This window comes from Rhinoraja longicauda, chromosome 5 (genome assembly GCF_053455715.1).
Source record: "Rhinoraja longicauda isolate Sanriku21f chromosome 5, sRhiLon1.1, whole genome shotgun sequence".
NCBI classification, from domain to species: Eukaryota; Metazoa; Chordata; class Chondrichthyes; order Rajiformes; family Arhynchobatidae; genus Rhinoraja; species Rhinoraja longicauda.
The window spans coordinates 3990748-4008205 of NC_135957.1; the positions used below are offsets into that span (position 1 = coordinate 3990748).

General features: G+C 53.2%; 1 protein-coding gene across 1 annotated transcript in view; it reads right to left on the reverse strand.

The window, feature by feature from the left end:
• Positions 1-17458, reverse strand: part of polr1b (RNA polymerase I subunit B) — a 69372-nt gene that overhangs the window by 43579 nt on the left and 8335 nt on the right. Inside the window, exons 2-4 of the mRNA XM_078399977.1 lie at positions 6894-7061; positions 5408-5554; positions 467-599 (exon numbers count right to left, since the gene is read on the reverse strand). Of these exons, the coding sequence (XP_078256103.1) occupies positions 467-599; positions 5408-5554; positions 6894-6983 (370 nt within the window). The 5' untranslated portion in view covers positions 6984-7061. The remainder of the gene's footprint in view (positions 1-466; positions 600-5407; positions 5555-6893; positions 7062-17458) is intronic.

Consider the following 17458-nt stretch of genomic DNA (forward strand, 5'->3'; position numbering starts at 1 on the left):
ACTCTTCATCAGACACGGCCCTTCTTCTTGTTTCTATTTATGACAACAGCAACTCAAAGTCTAATGTCCTATTAAAAAGCCATTCCAAATATCACAATCACGTTACAGCCGATTCTCCAAGCTCAGAATTTAGTTTAGTTTAGTTTAGTTTAGTTCAGAGATACAGCGCAGAAATAGGCTCTTCGGCCCACCGTGTCCATGCCGACCAGCGATCCCTGCTCACTAGCGCTATCCTACACACTACGGACAATTTACAATAATACCAAGCCAATTAGCCTACAAACCTGCACGTCTTTGGAGTGTGGGAGAAAACGGGAGCACCCGGAGAAAACCCACGCAGGTCACTTGGAGAACGTACAAACTCCGTACAGACAGCACCCGTAGTCTGGGTGGAACCCGGGTCTCGGGGGCTGTGGGGCAGCAACTCTACCACTGCGTAACCTTCAGTTGGTTGGAACAACATTACCATACTGGGTGTAGCCAGGGCCTCTGCTCTTCCACTTGGGTCTCAGCACAGCGATGGGAAAATTTCGACGGGGCAGGATCAGCATCCGGATGACCTTTTCAATGCCGTTTATTATGAAGTATCCTCCCATTTCCTGTTCAAAAGAGGAGAAACATAGAAACAGAAAATAGGTGCAGGAGGAGGCCATTTGGCCGTTTGAGCCAGCACCGCCATTCACTGTGATCATGGCTGATCATCCACAATCAGTAACCTGTGCCTGCCTTCTCCCCATATCCCTTGATTCCACTAGCCCCTAGAGCTCTATCTAACTCTCTTTTAAATACATCCAGTGAATTGGCCTCCACTGCCCTCTGTGGCAGAGAATTCCACAAATTTACAACTCTCTGGGTGAAAAAGTTTTTTCTCACCCCAGTTTTAAATGGCCTCCCCTTTATTCTTAGACTGTGGCCCCTGGTTCTGGACTCCCCCAACATTGGGAATATTTTTCCTGCATCTAGCCTGTCCAGCCCCTTTATAATTTTATAAGCCTTGAAATGGAAGCCCCAAGGAATAAGGAAAAGAGGTTGCCCTGGGAACAGCTGGTAGAGGTGTCCAGGCAGAAATGTCTGGGAGTGGCTCAACTGGGGAGATCTCGAAAGAACCGCCAACAACTGAGTGAGGTGGAGGACATTTGTCAACGGCCTATGCTCCCTCGAGGAGCAAAGGGCTTCAGAAGAAAGAAGATGGCTGATCATCCACAATCAGTAACCCGTGCCTGCCTTTCCCCCCTATATCCCTTGATTCCACTCGCCCCTAGAGCTCGATCTAACTCAGTTCAGTTCAGAGACGTTCAGTTTCTGCTGTGTCGAGAGAGGGGAGGGAGACGAGGGGGAGCGATAGAGACGTCACACGTCCTGAAACACAACAATGAAATGCTCTCACTTGCAGGAGCAGCACTTCAGGTTTGTAAACACAGCACTTAGAGCACATTCTGTCAACTCAACTTAAATTGGAATTCAGTAACTACTATTGATGATAATTATCCATAGATCAAACATACCTTTAAAATTTACAGCTCAAGAACAAAATGAGAATGATCCCAGGAATGATTGGGTTAACATAGGATGAGCATTTGATGGCACTGGGCTTATACTCGCTGGAGTTTAGAAGGGTAAGGGGAGACCTCATTGAAACTTATCGAATAGAGAAAGGCCTGGATAGAGTGGACGTGGAGAGGACGTTTCCATTAATGGGAGAGTCTAGGACCAGAGGTCACAGCCTCAGAATTAAAGGATGTACCTTTCGAAAGGAGACGAGGAGGAATTTCGTTAGTCAGAGGGTGGTGAATCTGTGGAATTCATTGCCACAGACGGTTGTGGAGGTCAAGTTAATGCATATTTTTAAGGCGGACATTGACAGATTCTTGATTAGTAAGGATGTCAGGGGTAGACACAAAATGCTGGAGTAACTCAGCGGGTCAGGCAGCGTCTCTGGAGAGAAGGAATGGGTGACGTTTCACATCGAGACCCTTCTTCAGACCTGAAATGTCACCCATTTGTTCTCTCCGGAGATGCTGCCTGACCCGCTGAGTTACTCCAGCATTTTGTGTCTACCTTCGATTCAAACCAGCATCTACAGTTCTTTCCTACACAGGATAGACAATAGACAATAGACAATTGTCTATTGGAGGAGGCCATTCGGCCCTTCAAGCCAGCACTGCCATTCACCGTGATCATGGCTGCTCATTCTCAATCAGTACCCTGTTCCTGCCTTCTCCCCATACCCCCTGACTCCACTATCCTTAAGAGCTCTATCTAGCTCTCTCTTGAATGCATTCAGAGAATTGGCCTCCACTGCCTTCGGAGGCAGAGAATTCCACAGATTCACAACTCTCTGACTGAAAAAGTTTTTTCTCATCTCCGTTCTAAAAGGCCTTATTCTTAAACTGTGGCCCCTGGTTCTGGACTCCCCCAACATTGGGAACATGTTTCCTGCCTCTAACGTGTCCAACCCTTTAATAATCTTATACATTTCGATAAGATCTCCTCTCATCCTTCTAAATTCCAGTGTATACAAGCCTAGTCGCTCCAGTCTTTCAACATATGACAGTCCCACCATTCCGGGAATTCACCTAATAAACCTACTATGCACGCCCTCAATAGCAAGAATATCCTTCCTCAAATTTGGAGACCAAAACTGTACACAGTACTCCAGGTGCAGTCTCACTAGGGCCCTGTACAACTGCAGAAGGACCTCTTTGCTCCTATACTCGAGGAATGTTATGAAGGCAAACATTCCATTGGCTTTCTTCACTGCCTGCTATACCTGCATGCTTACTTTCAGTGACTGATGCACTAGGACACCCAGATCTCGTTGTACGTCCCCTTTTCCTAACTTGACACCATTCAGATAATAATCTGCCTTCCTATTCTTACCACCAAAGTGGACAACCTCACACTTATCCACATTAAACTGCATCTGCCATGCATCCGCCCATTCACACAACCTGTCCAAGTCACCCTGCAACCTCATAGCATCTTCCTCACAGTTCACACCTCCACCCAGCTTTGTATCATCTGCAAATTTGCTAATGGTACTTTTAATCCCTTCATCCGTCATTAATGTATATTGTAAATAGCTGCGGTCCCAGCACCGAGCCTTGCGGTACCCCACTAGTCACTGCCTGCCATTCTGAAAGGGACCCATTTATCCCCACTCTTTGCTTTCTGTCTGTCATCCAATTTTCTATCCATGTCAGTACCCTACCCCCAATACCATGTGCTCTAATTTTGCCCACCAATCTCCTATGTGGGACCTTATCGAAGGCTTTCTGAAAGTCGAGGTACACCACATCCACCGGCTCTCCCGTCAATTTTCCTAGTTACATACTCAAAAAATTCCAGAAGATTAGTCAAGCATGATTTCCCCTTCGTAAATCCAAGACAGATCCAAAGTACCAGTTCAACTCGTCTGCCATTTCCTTGTTCCCCATAATAAATTCCCCTGCTTCTGTCTTCAAGGGACCCACATTTGCCTGACTACTTTTTTCGTCTTCACGTACCTAAAAAAGCTTTTACTATCCTCCTTTATATTATTGGCTAGTTGGGTACCTCATCTTTTCTCAGGGGTTATGGGAAGAAGGCAGGAAAATGGGGTTGAGAGGTCATGTATGATCTTCCCACCCTGCTTCCTGCAAAGACTCTACCCCCTACTCCCAATTCCTCCGTCTACGCCGCATCTGCGCCCAAGATGAGGTGTTCCATACCAGGACATCCGAGATGTCCTCATTCTTTAGGGATCGGGGATTCCCCTCTCCCATCATAGATGAGGCTCTCACTCGTGTCTCCTCAGTACCCCGCAGCTCCGCCCTTGCTCCCCCTCCCCCTAGTCACAACAGAGACAGAGTCCCCCTAGTCCTCACCTTCCACCCCATCAGCCGTCACATACAACACACAATCCTCCGACATTTTCGCCACCTCCAACAGGATCCCACCACTAGTCACATCTTCCCATCGCCACCCCTTTCCACCTTCCGCAGAGACCGTTCCCTCTGCAACTCCCTGGTTAACTCATCCCTTCCCACCCAAACCACCCCCTCCCCAGGTACCTTCCCCTGCAACAGCAGAAGATGCAACACCTGTCCCTATACCTCCTCCCTCGACTCTGTCCAGGGACCCCAACAGTCCTTTCAGGTTAGGCAGAGGTTCACTTGCACCTCCTCCATCTTCATCTACTGTATCCGTTGTTCAAGACGTGGACTCTTATACATCGGCGAGATCAAACGTAGACTGGGCGATCGTTTCACTGAACACCTTCGCTCAGGTGATCACCGCCTGAACCTACCTGATCTCCCGGTTGCCGGACACTTTAATTCCCCTTCCCATTCCCACACTGACCTTTCTGTCCTGGGTCTCCTCCGTTGTCAGAGTGAGGCTAAACGCAAATTGGAGGAACAGCATCTCATATTTCGCTTGGGCAGCTTACAGCCCAGTGGTATGAATATTGATTTCTCTCACTTCAGGTAGCCACAGCATTCCCTCTCTCTCCATCCCTCCCCCACCCAAGTCGCACAAGTCTAACCGTTCAAACCAGCCTGCGATGCAGGACCTTGTCAAAATCCACACTAAAATCCATATAGACTATGTCTACCACCCTGTTGTCCTCAATCACCTTCAGACCTTAGAGATACTGCGTGGAAACACTCCTGGGGAAAAACTGCAGATGCTGGTTTAAATCGAAGGTCGACACAAAATGCTGGAGTAACTCAGCGGGTCAGGCAGCATCTTGGGAGAGAAGGAATGGGCGACGTTTCGGGTCGAGACCCTTCTTCAGACTGATGTCAGGGGAGGGGGCGGGACAAAGATAGGATGTAGTCGGAGACAGGAAGACTAGTGGGAGAACTGGGAAGGGGGAGGGAAATAGAGGGAGAAAGCAGGGACTATCTGAAGTTAGAGAAGTCAATGTTCAAACAATGTTCAATATTCTCCCACTTCAGGTAGTCCCTGCTTCCCCTCTCTATCCCCTTCCCCTTCCCAGTAGAGTTGCTGCCCTACAGTGAATGCAGCGCCGGAGACCCGGGTTCCACCCCAACTACTGGTGCTGTCTGTACGGAGTTTGTACGTTCTCCCCGTGACCTGCGTGGGTTTTATCCGAGATCTTTGGTTTCCTCGCAAATTCCAAAGAGGTGCAGGTTTGTAGGTTAATGTAAAAATTGTCCCTAGTAGTAGGGTGTAGGATAGTGTTAGTGTGCGGGAATCGCTGGTCGGCGCGGACCCGGTGGGCCGAAAGGCCTGTTTCCGCACTGTATCTCTAAACTAAACTAAATTAAACTAAACGAAACTAAACTAAACACTCCACTCAGCCCCACTCCTTTTTCCAACCACCACGTTCTATCGAATCACCACCTGGACAGAATCCCCACGGAGAATAAAGGAAATCAGGCTTAAGATATGAGTTCAGTACCTCTGCTTCTTCGTGATGTTTGATGAGATGTTGAGCAGAGAGGCCATACAGGTTGCAGAGTTTGGACTTGACCATAATGGGGATCAGACCCAGGGTCTGTTTGATGATCCCTTTGGGCACGCCATTCACTGACCAGCTGATATCTGCCTAAACAGAAAAGGACGAGGAAAAAAGTTCATTGCTTTTTTTGCAAGCTCCCCAATTTTGACGATTACTTTTACTTTCCCATTACTTTTTTTAAAAAGCAAATGTTTTAGCGGCATAGGGACATCTAGTTTCCACTTGAAAAATAATGATGCAACACAATAAACATAGAAACATAGAAAATAGGTGCAGGAGGCCATTTGGCCCTTCGAGCCAGCACCGCCATTCATTGTGATCATGGCTGATCATTCTCAATCAGTACCCTGTTCCTGCCTTCTCCCCATACCCCGACTCCGCTATCCTTAAGAGCTCTATCTAACAATAATGAACACAACTCCAGTCAGAACAAAGTTTATATCAAACAAGTGACACCAGACATTAAAAGTATGCCATGAGACACAAGGAACTACAGATGGAATAGGAATAGTAATACTTTATTGTCACATGCGACTAGTGAGATTCTTTGCTTGCATACACAATGTCTACAAATGATGCTGGAAGCTTGATTAAAATACAAAGTGCTGGAGTAACTCAGCGGGCCAGGCAGCACCTGGGGAGAACATGGATAAGCAATGTTTTGGGTCAGAACCCTTCTTCGGAAGCTGTTTAGATTTTTTTTTTAGAGATACAGCGCAGAAACAGGCCCTTCGGCCCACCGGGTCCGCACCGCCCAGCGATCCCCGCACACTAACACTATCCTACTAGGGATAATTTTTACATTTGCCCAGCCAATTAACCTACAAACCTGTACGTCTTTGGAGTGTGGGAGGAAACCGAAGATCTTGGAGAAAACCCACGCAGGTCACGGGGAGAACGTACAAACTCCGTACAGACGGCGCCCATAGTCGGGATGGAACCCGGGTCTGCATTCGCTGCAAGGCAGCAACTCTACCGCTGCACCACCGTGACCGCCCTTAATGGGGTTAAGGGGGAAAGATAGATTCCCTCTTAGAGATAAGTTAGGGCGGTCACAGTGGCGCAGCGGTAGAGTTGCTGCCTTACAGCGAATGCAGACCCGGGTTCCATCCCGACTATGGGCGCCGTCTGTACGGAGTTTGTACGTTCTCCCCGTGACCTGCGTGGGTTTTCTCCAAGATCTTCGGTTTCCTCCCACACTCCAAAGACGTACAGGTTTGTAGGTCAATTGGCTTCGTAAATGTAAAAATTGTTCCTAGTGCGTGTGGGATAGTGTTAATGTGCGGGGATCGCTGGTCGGCGCGGACCCAGTTGAAGGGTCTGTTTCCATGCTGTATCTTTAAATAGGCATTGAATGGGGGAGTCAGGTTGATGGGCCGAATGGGTTTATTCTGCTGCGAGAAGTTGTGAAGGTATGAACACTTACAGTCAGCTTGCCCTTGTAAGTACTACGCCGCCCCCTGCATTCTGCCGGGTAGATTTTCATGTCACTGCAGATGCTGCCTTTCGGGACCATTGGGGGACTGATGAGAGCATCTGCAAACGCCAGCGTGAAGCGCTCATTTTTATAATCAAACTCCAGTGGACGAATATCCTGTGATGAAACACATTTGTACAAATATAAGTGTTTACACAAATATATGTATTTATAGACAAACTAGACCAAGGTGGACCCAAACCTCTCCTCCATTGGTGCAGCACCCTCTCCTCCCCCTCTCCCCTCCTCTCCTCCCCCCCACTCCATCCCCGTCAACCCCCCTCCCACCCCCTCACCATACATCCCCTCCACCTCCACCTGCCTCCATCCGACCCCAACCCCCCCCCCCCCCACTGCCTGGTGTTCACCATCCCCACTGACCTCCCCCTTTCAGACACCGAACGGTCTAAACAACATGCTCCCTCCCTAGGAGATAGATTTAAACTTTAAAATGTGAATAACTTTAAAAATATAACACCGATTTCAATGAAACGTCTTCCATTAGCACCAAAGGGACGACGGTGAGTAAGGTGGGGTGTGTGTGTGGGGGGTGTGTGTGTGTGGTGTGTGTGTGGGGTGTGTGTGTGGGGTGTGTGTGTGTGTGTGTGTGGGTGGGGTGTGTGTGGGGTGTGTGTGTGTGGGGTGTGTGTGGGGTGCGTGTGTGGGGTGTGTGTGTGTGTGTGGGGGGTGTGTGTGTATGTGTGGGGGGGGGTGTGGGGGGGTGTGTGTGTGGGGTGTGTGTGTGTGTGGGGTGTGGGGTGTGTGTGTGGGGTGTAGGGGGGTGTAGTGTAGTGTAGGGGGGTGTAGTGTAGTGTAGTGTAGTGTAGGGGGGTGTAGTGTAGTGTAGTGTAGGGGGGTGTAGTGTAGGGGGTGTAGTGTAGTGTAGGGGGGTGTAGTGTAGTGTAGGGGGGTGTGTGGGATGTGTGTAGTGTAGTGTAGTGTAGGGGGGTGTAGTGTAGTGTAGGGGGGTGTAGTGTAGTGTAGGGGGGTGTGTGGGGTGTGTGTAGTGTAGTGTAGTGTAGTGTAGTGTAGGGGGGTGTAGTGTAGTGTAGGGGGGTGTAGTGTAGTGTAGGGGGGTGTAGTGTAGGGAGGGGGGTGTAGTGTAGTGTAGGGGGGTGAGGTGTAGTGTAGGGGGGTGTAGTGTAGGGGGGGTGTAGTGTAGGGGGGTCTGGTGTAGTGTAGCGTAGGAGGGTGTAGTGTAGGGGGGTGTAGTGTAGGGGGGTGTAGTGTAGGGGGGTGTAGTGTAGTGTAGTGTAGGGGGGTGTAGTGTAGTGTAGGGGGGTGTAGTGTAGTGTAGGGGGGTGTAGTGTAGTGTAGTGTAGGGGAGTGTAGTGTAGGGGGGTGTAGTGTAGTGTAGGGGGTGTAGTGTAGTGTAGTGTAGGGGGGTGTAGTGTAGTGTAGGGGGGTGTAGTGTAGTGTAGTGTAGTGTAGTGTAGTGTAGTGTAGGGGGGTGTAGTGTAGTGTAGGGGGGTGTAGTGTAGTGTAAGGGGGTGTAGTGTAGTGTAGGGGGGGGTGTGGGGTGTAGTGTAGTGTAGTGTAGTGGGTGTAGTGTAGTGTAGGAGGGTGTAGTGTAGTGTAGGGGGGTGTAGTGTAGTGTAGGGGGGTGTGTGTAGTGTAGTGTAGGGGGTGTAGTGTAGGGGGGTGTAGTGTAGTGTAGTGTGGGGGGGGTGTGGGGTGTGTGTGTGTAGTGTAGGGGGGTGTAGTGTAGTGTAGGGGGGTGTAGTGTAGTGTAGTGTAGGGGGTGTAGTGTAGGGGGGTGTAGTGTAGTGTAGTGTAGGGGGGTGTAGTGTAGGGGGTGTAGTGTAGTGTAGTGTAGTGTAGTGTAGTGTAGGGGGGTGTAGTGTAGTGTAGTGTAGGGGGGTGTAGTGTAGGGGGTGTAGTGTAGTGTAGGGGGGTGTAGTGTAGGGGGGTGTAGTGTAGGGGGGTGTAGTGTAGTGTGGTGTAGTGTAGGGGGGTGTAGTGTAGTGTAGTGTAGGGGGGTGTAGTGTAGTGTGGTGGGGTGTGTGGGGTGTAGTGTAGGGGGGTGTGTGGGTTGTAGTGTAGGGGGGTGTGTGGGGTGTAGTGTAGGGGGGTGTGGGGGGTGTAGTGTAGTGGGGTGTGTGGGGTGTGTGTGTGTAGTGTAGTGTAGTGTAGTGTAGTGTAGTGTAGGGGGTGTAGTGTAGTGTAGGGGGGTGTAGTGTAGGGGGGTGTGTGTGTGTAGTGTAGGGGGGTGTAGTGTAGTGTAGGGGGGTGTGTGGGGTGTGTGTGTAGTGTAGGGGAGTGTAGTGTAGTGTAGTGTAGGGGGGTGTGTGTGTAGTGTAGGGGGGTGTAGTGTAGTGTAGTGTAGGGGGGGTGTGTGGGGTGTGTGTGTGTAGTGTAGGGGGGTGTAGTGTAATGTAGGGGGTGTAGTGTAGTGTAGGGAGGGGGTGGGGTGTGTGGGTGTAGTGTAGGGGGGTGTAGTGGAGTGTAGGGGGGTGTAGTGTAGTGTAGTGTAGTGTAGGGGGGTGTAGTGTAGGGGGTGTAGTGTAGTGTAGTGTAGTGTAGGGGGGTGTAGTGTAGTGTAGGGGGGTGTAGTGTAGTGTAGTGTAGTGTAGTGTAGGGGGGTGTAGTGTAGTGTAGTGTAGGGGGTGTAGTGTAGTGTAGTGTAGGGGGTTGTAGTGTAGTGTAGGGGGGTGTAGTGTAGTGTAGGGGGGTGTGTGGGTGTAGTGTAGGGGGGGGGTGTGGGGTGTGTGTGTGTAGTGTAGGGGGGTGTAGTGTAATGTAGGGGGTGTAGTGTAGTGTAGGGGGGGTGTGGGGTGTGTGGGTGTAGTGTAGGGGGGTGTAGTGGAGTGTAGGGGGGTGTAGTGTAGTGTAGTGTAGGGGGGTGTAGTGTAGGGGGTGTAGTGTAGTGTAGTGTAGTGTAGGGGGTGTAGTGTAGTGTAGGGGGGTGTAGTGTAGTGTAGTGTAGTGTAGGGGGGTGTAGTGTAGTGTAGTGTAGGGGGGTGTAGTGTAGTGTAGTGTAGGGGGGTGTAGTGTAGTGTGGTGGGGTGTGTGGGGTGTAGTGTAGGGGGGTGTGTGGGGTGTAGTGTAGGGGGGTGTGTGGGGTGTAGTGTAGTGTAGTGTAGGGGGGTGTGTGGGGTGTGTGGGTGTAGTGTAGTGTAGGGGGGGTGTGGGGTGTGTGTGTGCGGTGTAGGGGGGTGTAGTGTAGTGTAGGGGGTGTGTGGGGTGTGTGGGGTGTAGTGTAGTGTAGGGGGGTGTGTGGGTGTAGTGTAGGGGGGTGTAGTGTAGTGTAGGGGTGTGTGTGTGTGTAGTGTAGGGGGGTGTAGTGTAGTGTAGGGGGGGGTGTGGGGTGTGGGGTGTGTGTGTAGTGTAGGGGGGTGTGGGGTGTGTAGTGTAGTGTAGGGGGGGTGTGGGGTGTGTGTGTGTAGTGTAGTGTAGTGTAGGGGGTGTAGTGTAGTGTAGGGGGTGTAGTGTAGTGTAGGGGGTGTAGTGTAGTGTAGTGTAGGGGGGTGTGTGGGGTGTGTGTGTGTAGTGTAGGGGGGTGTAGTGTAGTGTAGGGGGGTGTAGTGTAGGGGGGTGTAGTGTAGTGTAGGGGCGGGTGTGGGGTGTGTGTGTGTAGTGTAGGGGGGTGTGTGTAGTGTAGTGTAGGGGGTGTAGTGTAGGGGGGTGTAGTGTAGTGTAGTGTAGGGGGGTGTGGGGTGTGTGTGTGTAGTGTAGGGGGGGTGTGGGGTGTGTGTAGTGTTGGGGGGTGTAGTGTAGTGCAGTGTAGGGGTGTAGTGTAGGGAGGTGTAGTGTAGTGTAGTGTAGGGGGGGGGTGTGGGGTGTGTGTGTGTAGTGTAGGGGGGGGTGTGGGGTGTGTGTGTGTAGTGTAGGGGGGGGTGTGGGGTGTAGTGTAGTGTAGGGGGGGGGTGTGGGGTGTGTGTGTGTAGTGTAGTGTAGTGTTGGGGGGTGTAGTGTAGTGTAGGGGGTGTAGTGTAGTGTAGGGGGGTGTAGTGTAGTGTAGTGTAGGGGGGTGTGTGGGGTGTGTGTGTGTAGTGTAGGGGGGTGTAGTGTAGTGTAGGGGGGTGTAGTGTAGGGGGTGTAGTGTAGTGTAGTGTAGGGGGTGTAGTGTAGGGGGGTGTAGTGTAGTGTAGTGTAGGGGGGTGTAGTGTAGGGGGGTGTAGTGTAGTGTAGTGTAGTGTAGTGTAGTGTAGTGTGTGTAGTGAGTGTAGTGTAGTGTAGGGGGTGTGAGTGTAGTGTAGGGGGGTGTAGTGTAGGGGGGTGTATTGTAGTGTGGTGTAGTGTAGGGGGTGTAGTGTAGTGTAGTGTAGGGGGTGTAGTGTAGTGTGGTGGGGTGTGTGGGGTGTAGTGTAGGGGGGTGTGTGGGTTGTAGTGTAGGGGGTGTGTAGGGGGGTGTGTGGGTGTAGTGTAGGGGGGTGTAGTGTAGTGGGGTGTGTGGGGTGTGTGGGGTGTGTGTGTGTAGTGTAGTGTAGGGGGTGTAGTGTAGTGTAGGGGGGTGTAGTGTAGGGGGTGTGTGTGTGTAGTGTAGGGGGGTGTAGGGGGTGTGTGGGGTGTGTGTAGTGTAGGGGGTGTAGTGTAGTGTAGTGTAGGGGGTGTGTGTGTGTAGTGTAGGGGGTGTAGTGTAGTGTAGGGGGGGTGTGTGGGGTGTGTGTGTGTAGTGTAGTGTAGGGGGGTGTAGTGTAGTGTAGGGGGGTGTAGTGTATTGTAGTGTAGTGTAGGGGGTGGTGTGTGTGTAGTGTAGGCGGGGTGTAGTGTAGTGTAGTGTAGTGTAGGGGGTGTAGTGTAGTGTAGTGTAGGGGGTGTAGTGTAGTGTAGGGGGGTGTGTGGGTGTAGTGTAGGGGGGGTGTGGGGTGTGGTGTGTAGTGTAGGGGGGTGTAGTGTAGGGGGGTGTAGTGTAGTGTAGGGGGGGGTGGGGTGTGTGGTGTAGTGTAGGGGGTGTAGTGTAGTGTAGGGGGGTGTAGTGTAGTGTAGTGTAGTGTAGTGTAGGGGTGTAGTGTAGTGGGGGTGTGTGGGTGTGGGGGTGTAGTGTAGGGGGGTGTGTGGTAGTGTAGGGGGTGTGGGGGGTGTAGTGTAGGGGGGTGTGTGGGGTGTAGTGTAGTGGGGGGTGTGTGGTGTAGTGTAGGGGGTGTAGTGTAGTGTAGGGGGGGTGTGGATGTGTGTGTGCAGTGTAGGGGGGTGTAGTGTAGTGTAGGGGGTGTGTGGGGTGTAGGGGGTGTAGTGTAGTGTAGGGGGGTGTGTGGGTGTAGTGTAGGGGGGTGTAGTGTAGTGTAGGGGGGTGTGTGTGTGTAGTGTAGGGGGGTGTAGTGTAGTGTAGGGGGGGTGTGTGGGGTGTGTGTGTGTAGTGTAGTATAGTGTAGGGGGGTGTAGTGTAGTGTAGGGGGTGTAGTGTAGTGTAGGGAGGTGTAGTGTAGTGTAGGGGGTGTGTAGTGTAGTGTAGGGGGGTGTAGTGTAGTGTAGGGGTGGTGTGGGGTGTGTGGGTGTAGTGTAGGGGGGTGTAGTGTAGTGTAGGGGGGTGTGTGTGGTGTAGTGTAGGGGGTGTAGTGTAGTGTAGTGTAGGGGGGTGTGTGGGGTGTGTGGGTGTAGTGTAGAGGGGTGTAGTGTAGTGTAGGGGGGTGTGTGGGGTGTATGTAGTGAGTGTAGGGGGGTGTGTGTGTGTAGTGTAGGGGGTGTGTGGGTGTAGTGTAGGGGGGTGTAGTGTAGGGGGTGTAGTGTAGGGGGTGTGTGTGTGTAGTGTAGGGGGGTGTAGTGTAGTGTAGTGTAGGGGGGTGTGTGTAGTGTAGGGGGGTGGAGTGTAGTGTAGGGGGGGTGTGTGGGGTGTGTGTGTGTAGTGTAGTGTAGGGGGGTGTAGTGTAGTGTAGGGGGGTGTAGTGTAGTGTAGTGTAGTGTAGGGGGTGTGTGTGTGTGTAGTGTAGGAGGGTGTAGTGTAGTGTAGTGTAGGGGGGTGTAGTGTAGTGTAGGGGGGTGTAGTGTAGTGTTGGGGGGGGGTGGGTGTGTGTGTAGTGTAGGGGGGTGTGGGGTGTGTAGTGTAGTGTAGGGGGGGGTGTGGGGTGTGTGTGTGTAGTGTAGTATAGTGTAGGGGTGTAGTGTAGTGTAGGGGTGTAGTGTAGTGTAGGGGGGTGTAGTGTAGTGTAGGGGGTGTAGTGTAGTGTAGGGGGGTGTAGTGTAGTGTAGGGGGTGGTGTGGGGTGTGTGGGTGTAGTGTAGGGGGGGTGTAGTGTAGTGTAGGGGGTGTAGTGTAGTGTAGGGGGTGTGTGGGGTGTGTGGGTGTAGTGTAGGGGGTGTAGTGTAGTGTAGGGGGGTGTGTGGGGGTAGTGTAGGGGGGTGTAGTGTAGTGTAGTGTAGGGGGGTGTGTGGGTGTGGGGTGTAGTGTAGAGGGGTGTAGTGTAGTGTAGGGGTGTGTGTGTGTAGTGTAGGGGGGTGTGTGGGGTGTGTGGGTGTAGTGTAGGGGGGTGTAGTGTAGGGGGTGTAGTGTAGGGGGATGTGTGTGTGTAGTGTAGGGGGGTGTGTGTGTGGGGTGTGTGGGTGTAGTGTAGGGGGTGTAGTGTAGGGGGGGGGTGTGTAGTGTAGTAGAGTGTAGTGTAGGGGTGTAGTGTAGTGTGTGTGTGGGGTGTGTGTGTGTAGTGTAGGGGGGTGTAGTGTAGGGGGGTGTGTGTGTGGGGTGTGTGTGTGTAGGGGGGTGTAGTGTAGGGGGGTGCAATGTAGTGTGTGTGTGGGGTGTGTGTGTGTAGTGTAGGGGTGTGTGTGTGTGTAGTGTAGGGGGGTGTAGTGTAGTGTAGTGTAGGGGTGTGTGTGTGTGTAGTGTAGGGGGGTGTGTGTGTGTAGTGTAGGGGGGTGTAGTGTAGTGTGGGGGGTGTGTGGGGTGTGTGTGTGTAGTGTAGTGTAGGGGGGGGTGTGGGGTGTGTGTGTGTAGTGTAGGGGGGTGTAGTGTAGTGTAGTGTAGGGGGGGTGTAGTGTAGTGTAGGGGGGTGTGTGGGTGTAGTGTAGGGGGGGGGTGTGGGGTGTGTGTGTGTAGTGTAGGAGGTGTAGTGTAGTGTAGGGGGGTGTAGTGTAGTGTAGGGGGGGGTGTGGGGTGTGTGGGTGTAGTGTAGGGGGATGTAGTGTAGTGTAGTGTAGGGGGTGTGTAGTGCAGTGTAGTGTAGTGTAGGGGGGTGTAGTGTAGGGGGGGTGTAGTGTAGTGTAGTGTAGGGGGGGTGTAGTTTAGGGGGGTGTAGTGTAGTGTAGTGTAGGGGGGTGTAGTGTAGGGGGGTGTAGTGTAGTGTAGTGTAGGGGGTGTAGTGTAGGGGGGTGTAGTGTAGTGCAGTGTAGTGTAGGGGGGTGTAGTGTAGTGTAGTGTAGGGGGGGGTGTGTAGTGTAGTGTAGTGTAGGGGGGTGTAGTGTAGTGTGGTGGGGTGTGTGGGGTGTAGTGTAAGGGAGTGTGTGGGGTGTAGTGTAGGGGTGTGTGTGGGGTGTAGTGTAGGGGGTGTGTGGGGTGTAGTGTAGTGGGGTGTGTGGGGTGAGTGTGTGTAGTGTAGGGGGTGTAGTGTAGTGTAGGGGGGTGTAGTGTAGGGGTGTGTGTGTGTGTAGTGTAGGGGGGGTGTAGTGTAGTGTAGGGGGGTGTGTGTGTGTAGTGTAGGGGGGTGTGTGGGGGGTGTGTGGGGTGTAGTGTAGTGTAGGGGGGTGTGTGGGGTGTGTGTGTGTAGTGTAGGGGGGTGTGTGTGTGTGTAGTGTAGGGGGGTGTAGTGTAGTGTAGGAGGGTGTGTGTGTGTAGTGTAGGGGGGTGTAGTGTAGTGTAGGGGGGGTGTGGGGTGTGTGTGTGTAGTGTAGGGGGTGTGTGGGGGTGTGTGTGTGTAGTGTAGGGGGGGGGGTGTGGGGTGTGTGTGTGTAGTGTAGGGGGGGGGGTGTGGAGGTGTAGTGTAGTGTAGGGGGGGTGTGTGGGGTGTGTGTGTGTGGTAGTGTAGTGTAGTGTAGGGGGTGTAGTGTAGTGTAGGGGGTGTAGTGTAGTGTAGGGGGGTGTAGTGTAGTGTAGGGGTGTGTGTGTGGTGTGTGTAGGGGGGTGTAGTGTAGTGTAGTGTAGGGGGTGTAGTGTAGTGTAGGGGGGTGTGTGGGTGCAGTGTAGGGGGGGTGTGGGTGTGTGTGTGTAGTGTAGGGGAGTGTAGTGTAGTGTAGGGGGGTGTAGTGTAGTGTAGGGGGTGTAGTGTAGGGAGGGTGTGTAGTGTAGTGTAGGGGGGGGTGTGGGGTGTGTGGGGTAGTGTAGGGGGGTGTAGTGTAGTGTAGTGTAGGGGGGTGTGTGGGTGTGTGTTGTGTAGTGTAGTGTAGGGGTGTGTGTGTGTGTAGTGTAGGGGGTGTGTGGGTGTAGTGTAGGGGGGTGTAGTGTAGGGGGTGTAGTGTAGGGGGTGTGTGTAGTGTAGTGTAGTGTAGGGGGTGTAGTGTAGTATGTGTGTGGGGTGTGTGTGTGTAGTGTAGGGGGGTGTAGTGTAGGGGGGTGTAGTGTAGGGGGTGTATGGTGTGTGTGTGTGGGGTGTGTGTGTGTAGGGGGGTGTAGTGTGGGGGGTGTAGTGTAGGGGGTGTAGTGTAGTGTGTGTGTGGGGTGTGTGTGTGTAGTGTAGGGGGTGTAGTGTAGTGTGGGGGTGTAGTGTAGGGGGTGTAGTGTAGTGTGTGTGTGGGGGTAGTGTAGGGGGGTGTAGTGTGGGGTGTGTGTGTGTAGTGTAGGGGGTGTAGTGTAGTGTAGGGGGTGTAGTGTAGTGTAGGGGGGTTGTAGTGTAGTGTAGGGGGGGGTGTGGGGGTAGTGTAGGGGGTGTAGTGTAGTGTAGGGGGGTGTGTGGGGTAGTGTAGGGGGGTGTGTGGGGGTAGTGTAGGGGGGTGTAGTGTGGGGTGTGTGTGTGTAGAGTAGGGGGTGTAGTGTAGTGCAGGGGGTGTAGTGGTAGTGTAGGGGGTGTAGTGTAGTGTCTGGGGGGTGTGTGTGTGTAGTGTAGGGGGTGTAGTGTAGTGTTGGGGGGTGTAGTGTAGTGTAGGGGGTGTAGTGTAGTGTTGGGGGGTCGTGTGTGTGTAGTGTAGGGGGGTGTAGTGTAGTGTTGGGGGTGTGTGTGTGTAGTGTAGGGGGGTGTAGTGGTAGTGTAGGGGGTTGTGTGGGGGTAGTGTAGGGGGGTGTGGGGGGGTAGTGTAGGGGGGTGTAGTGTGGGGTGTGTGTGTGTAGTAGGGGGTGTCGTGTAGTGTAGGGGGGTGTAGTGTAGTGTAGGGGGTGTAGTGTAGGGGGGTGTGTGGGGGTAGTGTAGGGGGGTGTAGTGTGGGGTGTGTGGGAGTGTAGGGGGGTGTGTGGGTGTAGTGTAGGGGGGTGTAGTGTGGGGTGTGTGGGGGTAGTGTTGGGGGGTGTGTGGGGTGTGTGTGTGTAGTGTAGGGGGGTGTAGTGTAGTGTAGGGGGGGTGTGGGGGTAGTGTAGGGGGGTGTGTGGGGGTAGTGTAGGGGGGTAGTGTAGGGGGTGTAGTGTAGGGGGTGTGTGGGTAGTGTAGGGGGGTGTGTGGGGGTAGTGTAGGGGGGTGTGTGGGGGTAGTGTAGGGGGGTGTGAGGGGTAGTGTAGGGGGGTGTGTGGGGGTAGTGTAGGGGGGTGTGTGGGGGTAGTGTAGGGGGGTGTGTGGGGGGTAGTAGGGGGTGTGGGGGGTTGTAGGGGGGTGTGTGGGGTAGTGTAGGGGGGGTGTGGGGGTTAGTGTAGGGGGTGTGTGGGGTGTGGTAGTAGGGGTGTGTGGGGGTAGTGTAGGGGGTGAGTGTGGGTGTGTAGTGTGTAGTGTAGGGGTGTGGGGTGTGTGTAGTGTAGGGGGGTGTGTGGGGGTAGTGTAGGGGGGTGTAGTGTGGGGTGTGTGTGTGTAGTAGGGTGTAGTAGGGGGGTGTGTGGGGGTAGTGTAGGGGGTGTAGTGGGGTGTAGGGTAGGGGGTGTGTGGGGTGTAGTGTAGGGGGTGTAGTGTGGGGTGTGTGTGTGTAGTGTAGGGGGGTGTGTGGGGGTAGTGTAGGGGGGTGTAGTGTGGGGTGTGTGTGTGTAGTGTAGGGGTGTAGTGTAGGGGGGTGTGTGGGTGTGTGGGTGTGTGGGTAGTGTAGGGGGGTGTGTGGGGGTAGTGTAGGGGGTGTAGTGTAGGGGTGTTGTAGTGTAGGGGTGTAGTATAGGGGGGGTGTGGGGGTAGTGTAGGGGGTGTAGTGTGGGTGTAGTGTAGGGGGGTGTGTGGGGTAGTGTAGGGGGGTGTAGTGTGGGGGTGTGTGTGTGTAGTGTAGGGGGGTGTAGTGTAGGGGGGGTGTGTGGGGTGTGTAGTGTAGGGTGTGTGTGGGGTAGTGTAGGGGGGTGTGTGGGGGGTAGTGTAGGGGTGGGTGGGGTGTGTGGGGGTGTAGTGTGGGGGTGTGTGTGGTGTAGTGTAGGGGTGTAGTGTGGGGTGTGTGTGTGTAGTGTAGGGGGTGTAGTGTAGTGTGGGGGTGTAGTGTTGTGTAGGGGGTGTAGTGTAGGGGGGTGTGTGTGGGGGGAGGGGTGTGGAGGGGGTGTGTGGGGGTGTAGTGTGAGTGTGGGGGTAGTGTAGGGGTGTAGTGTGGGGTGTGTGTGTG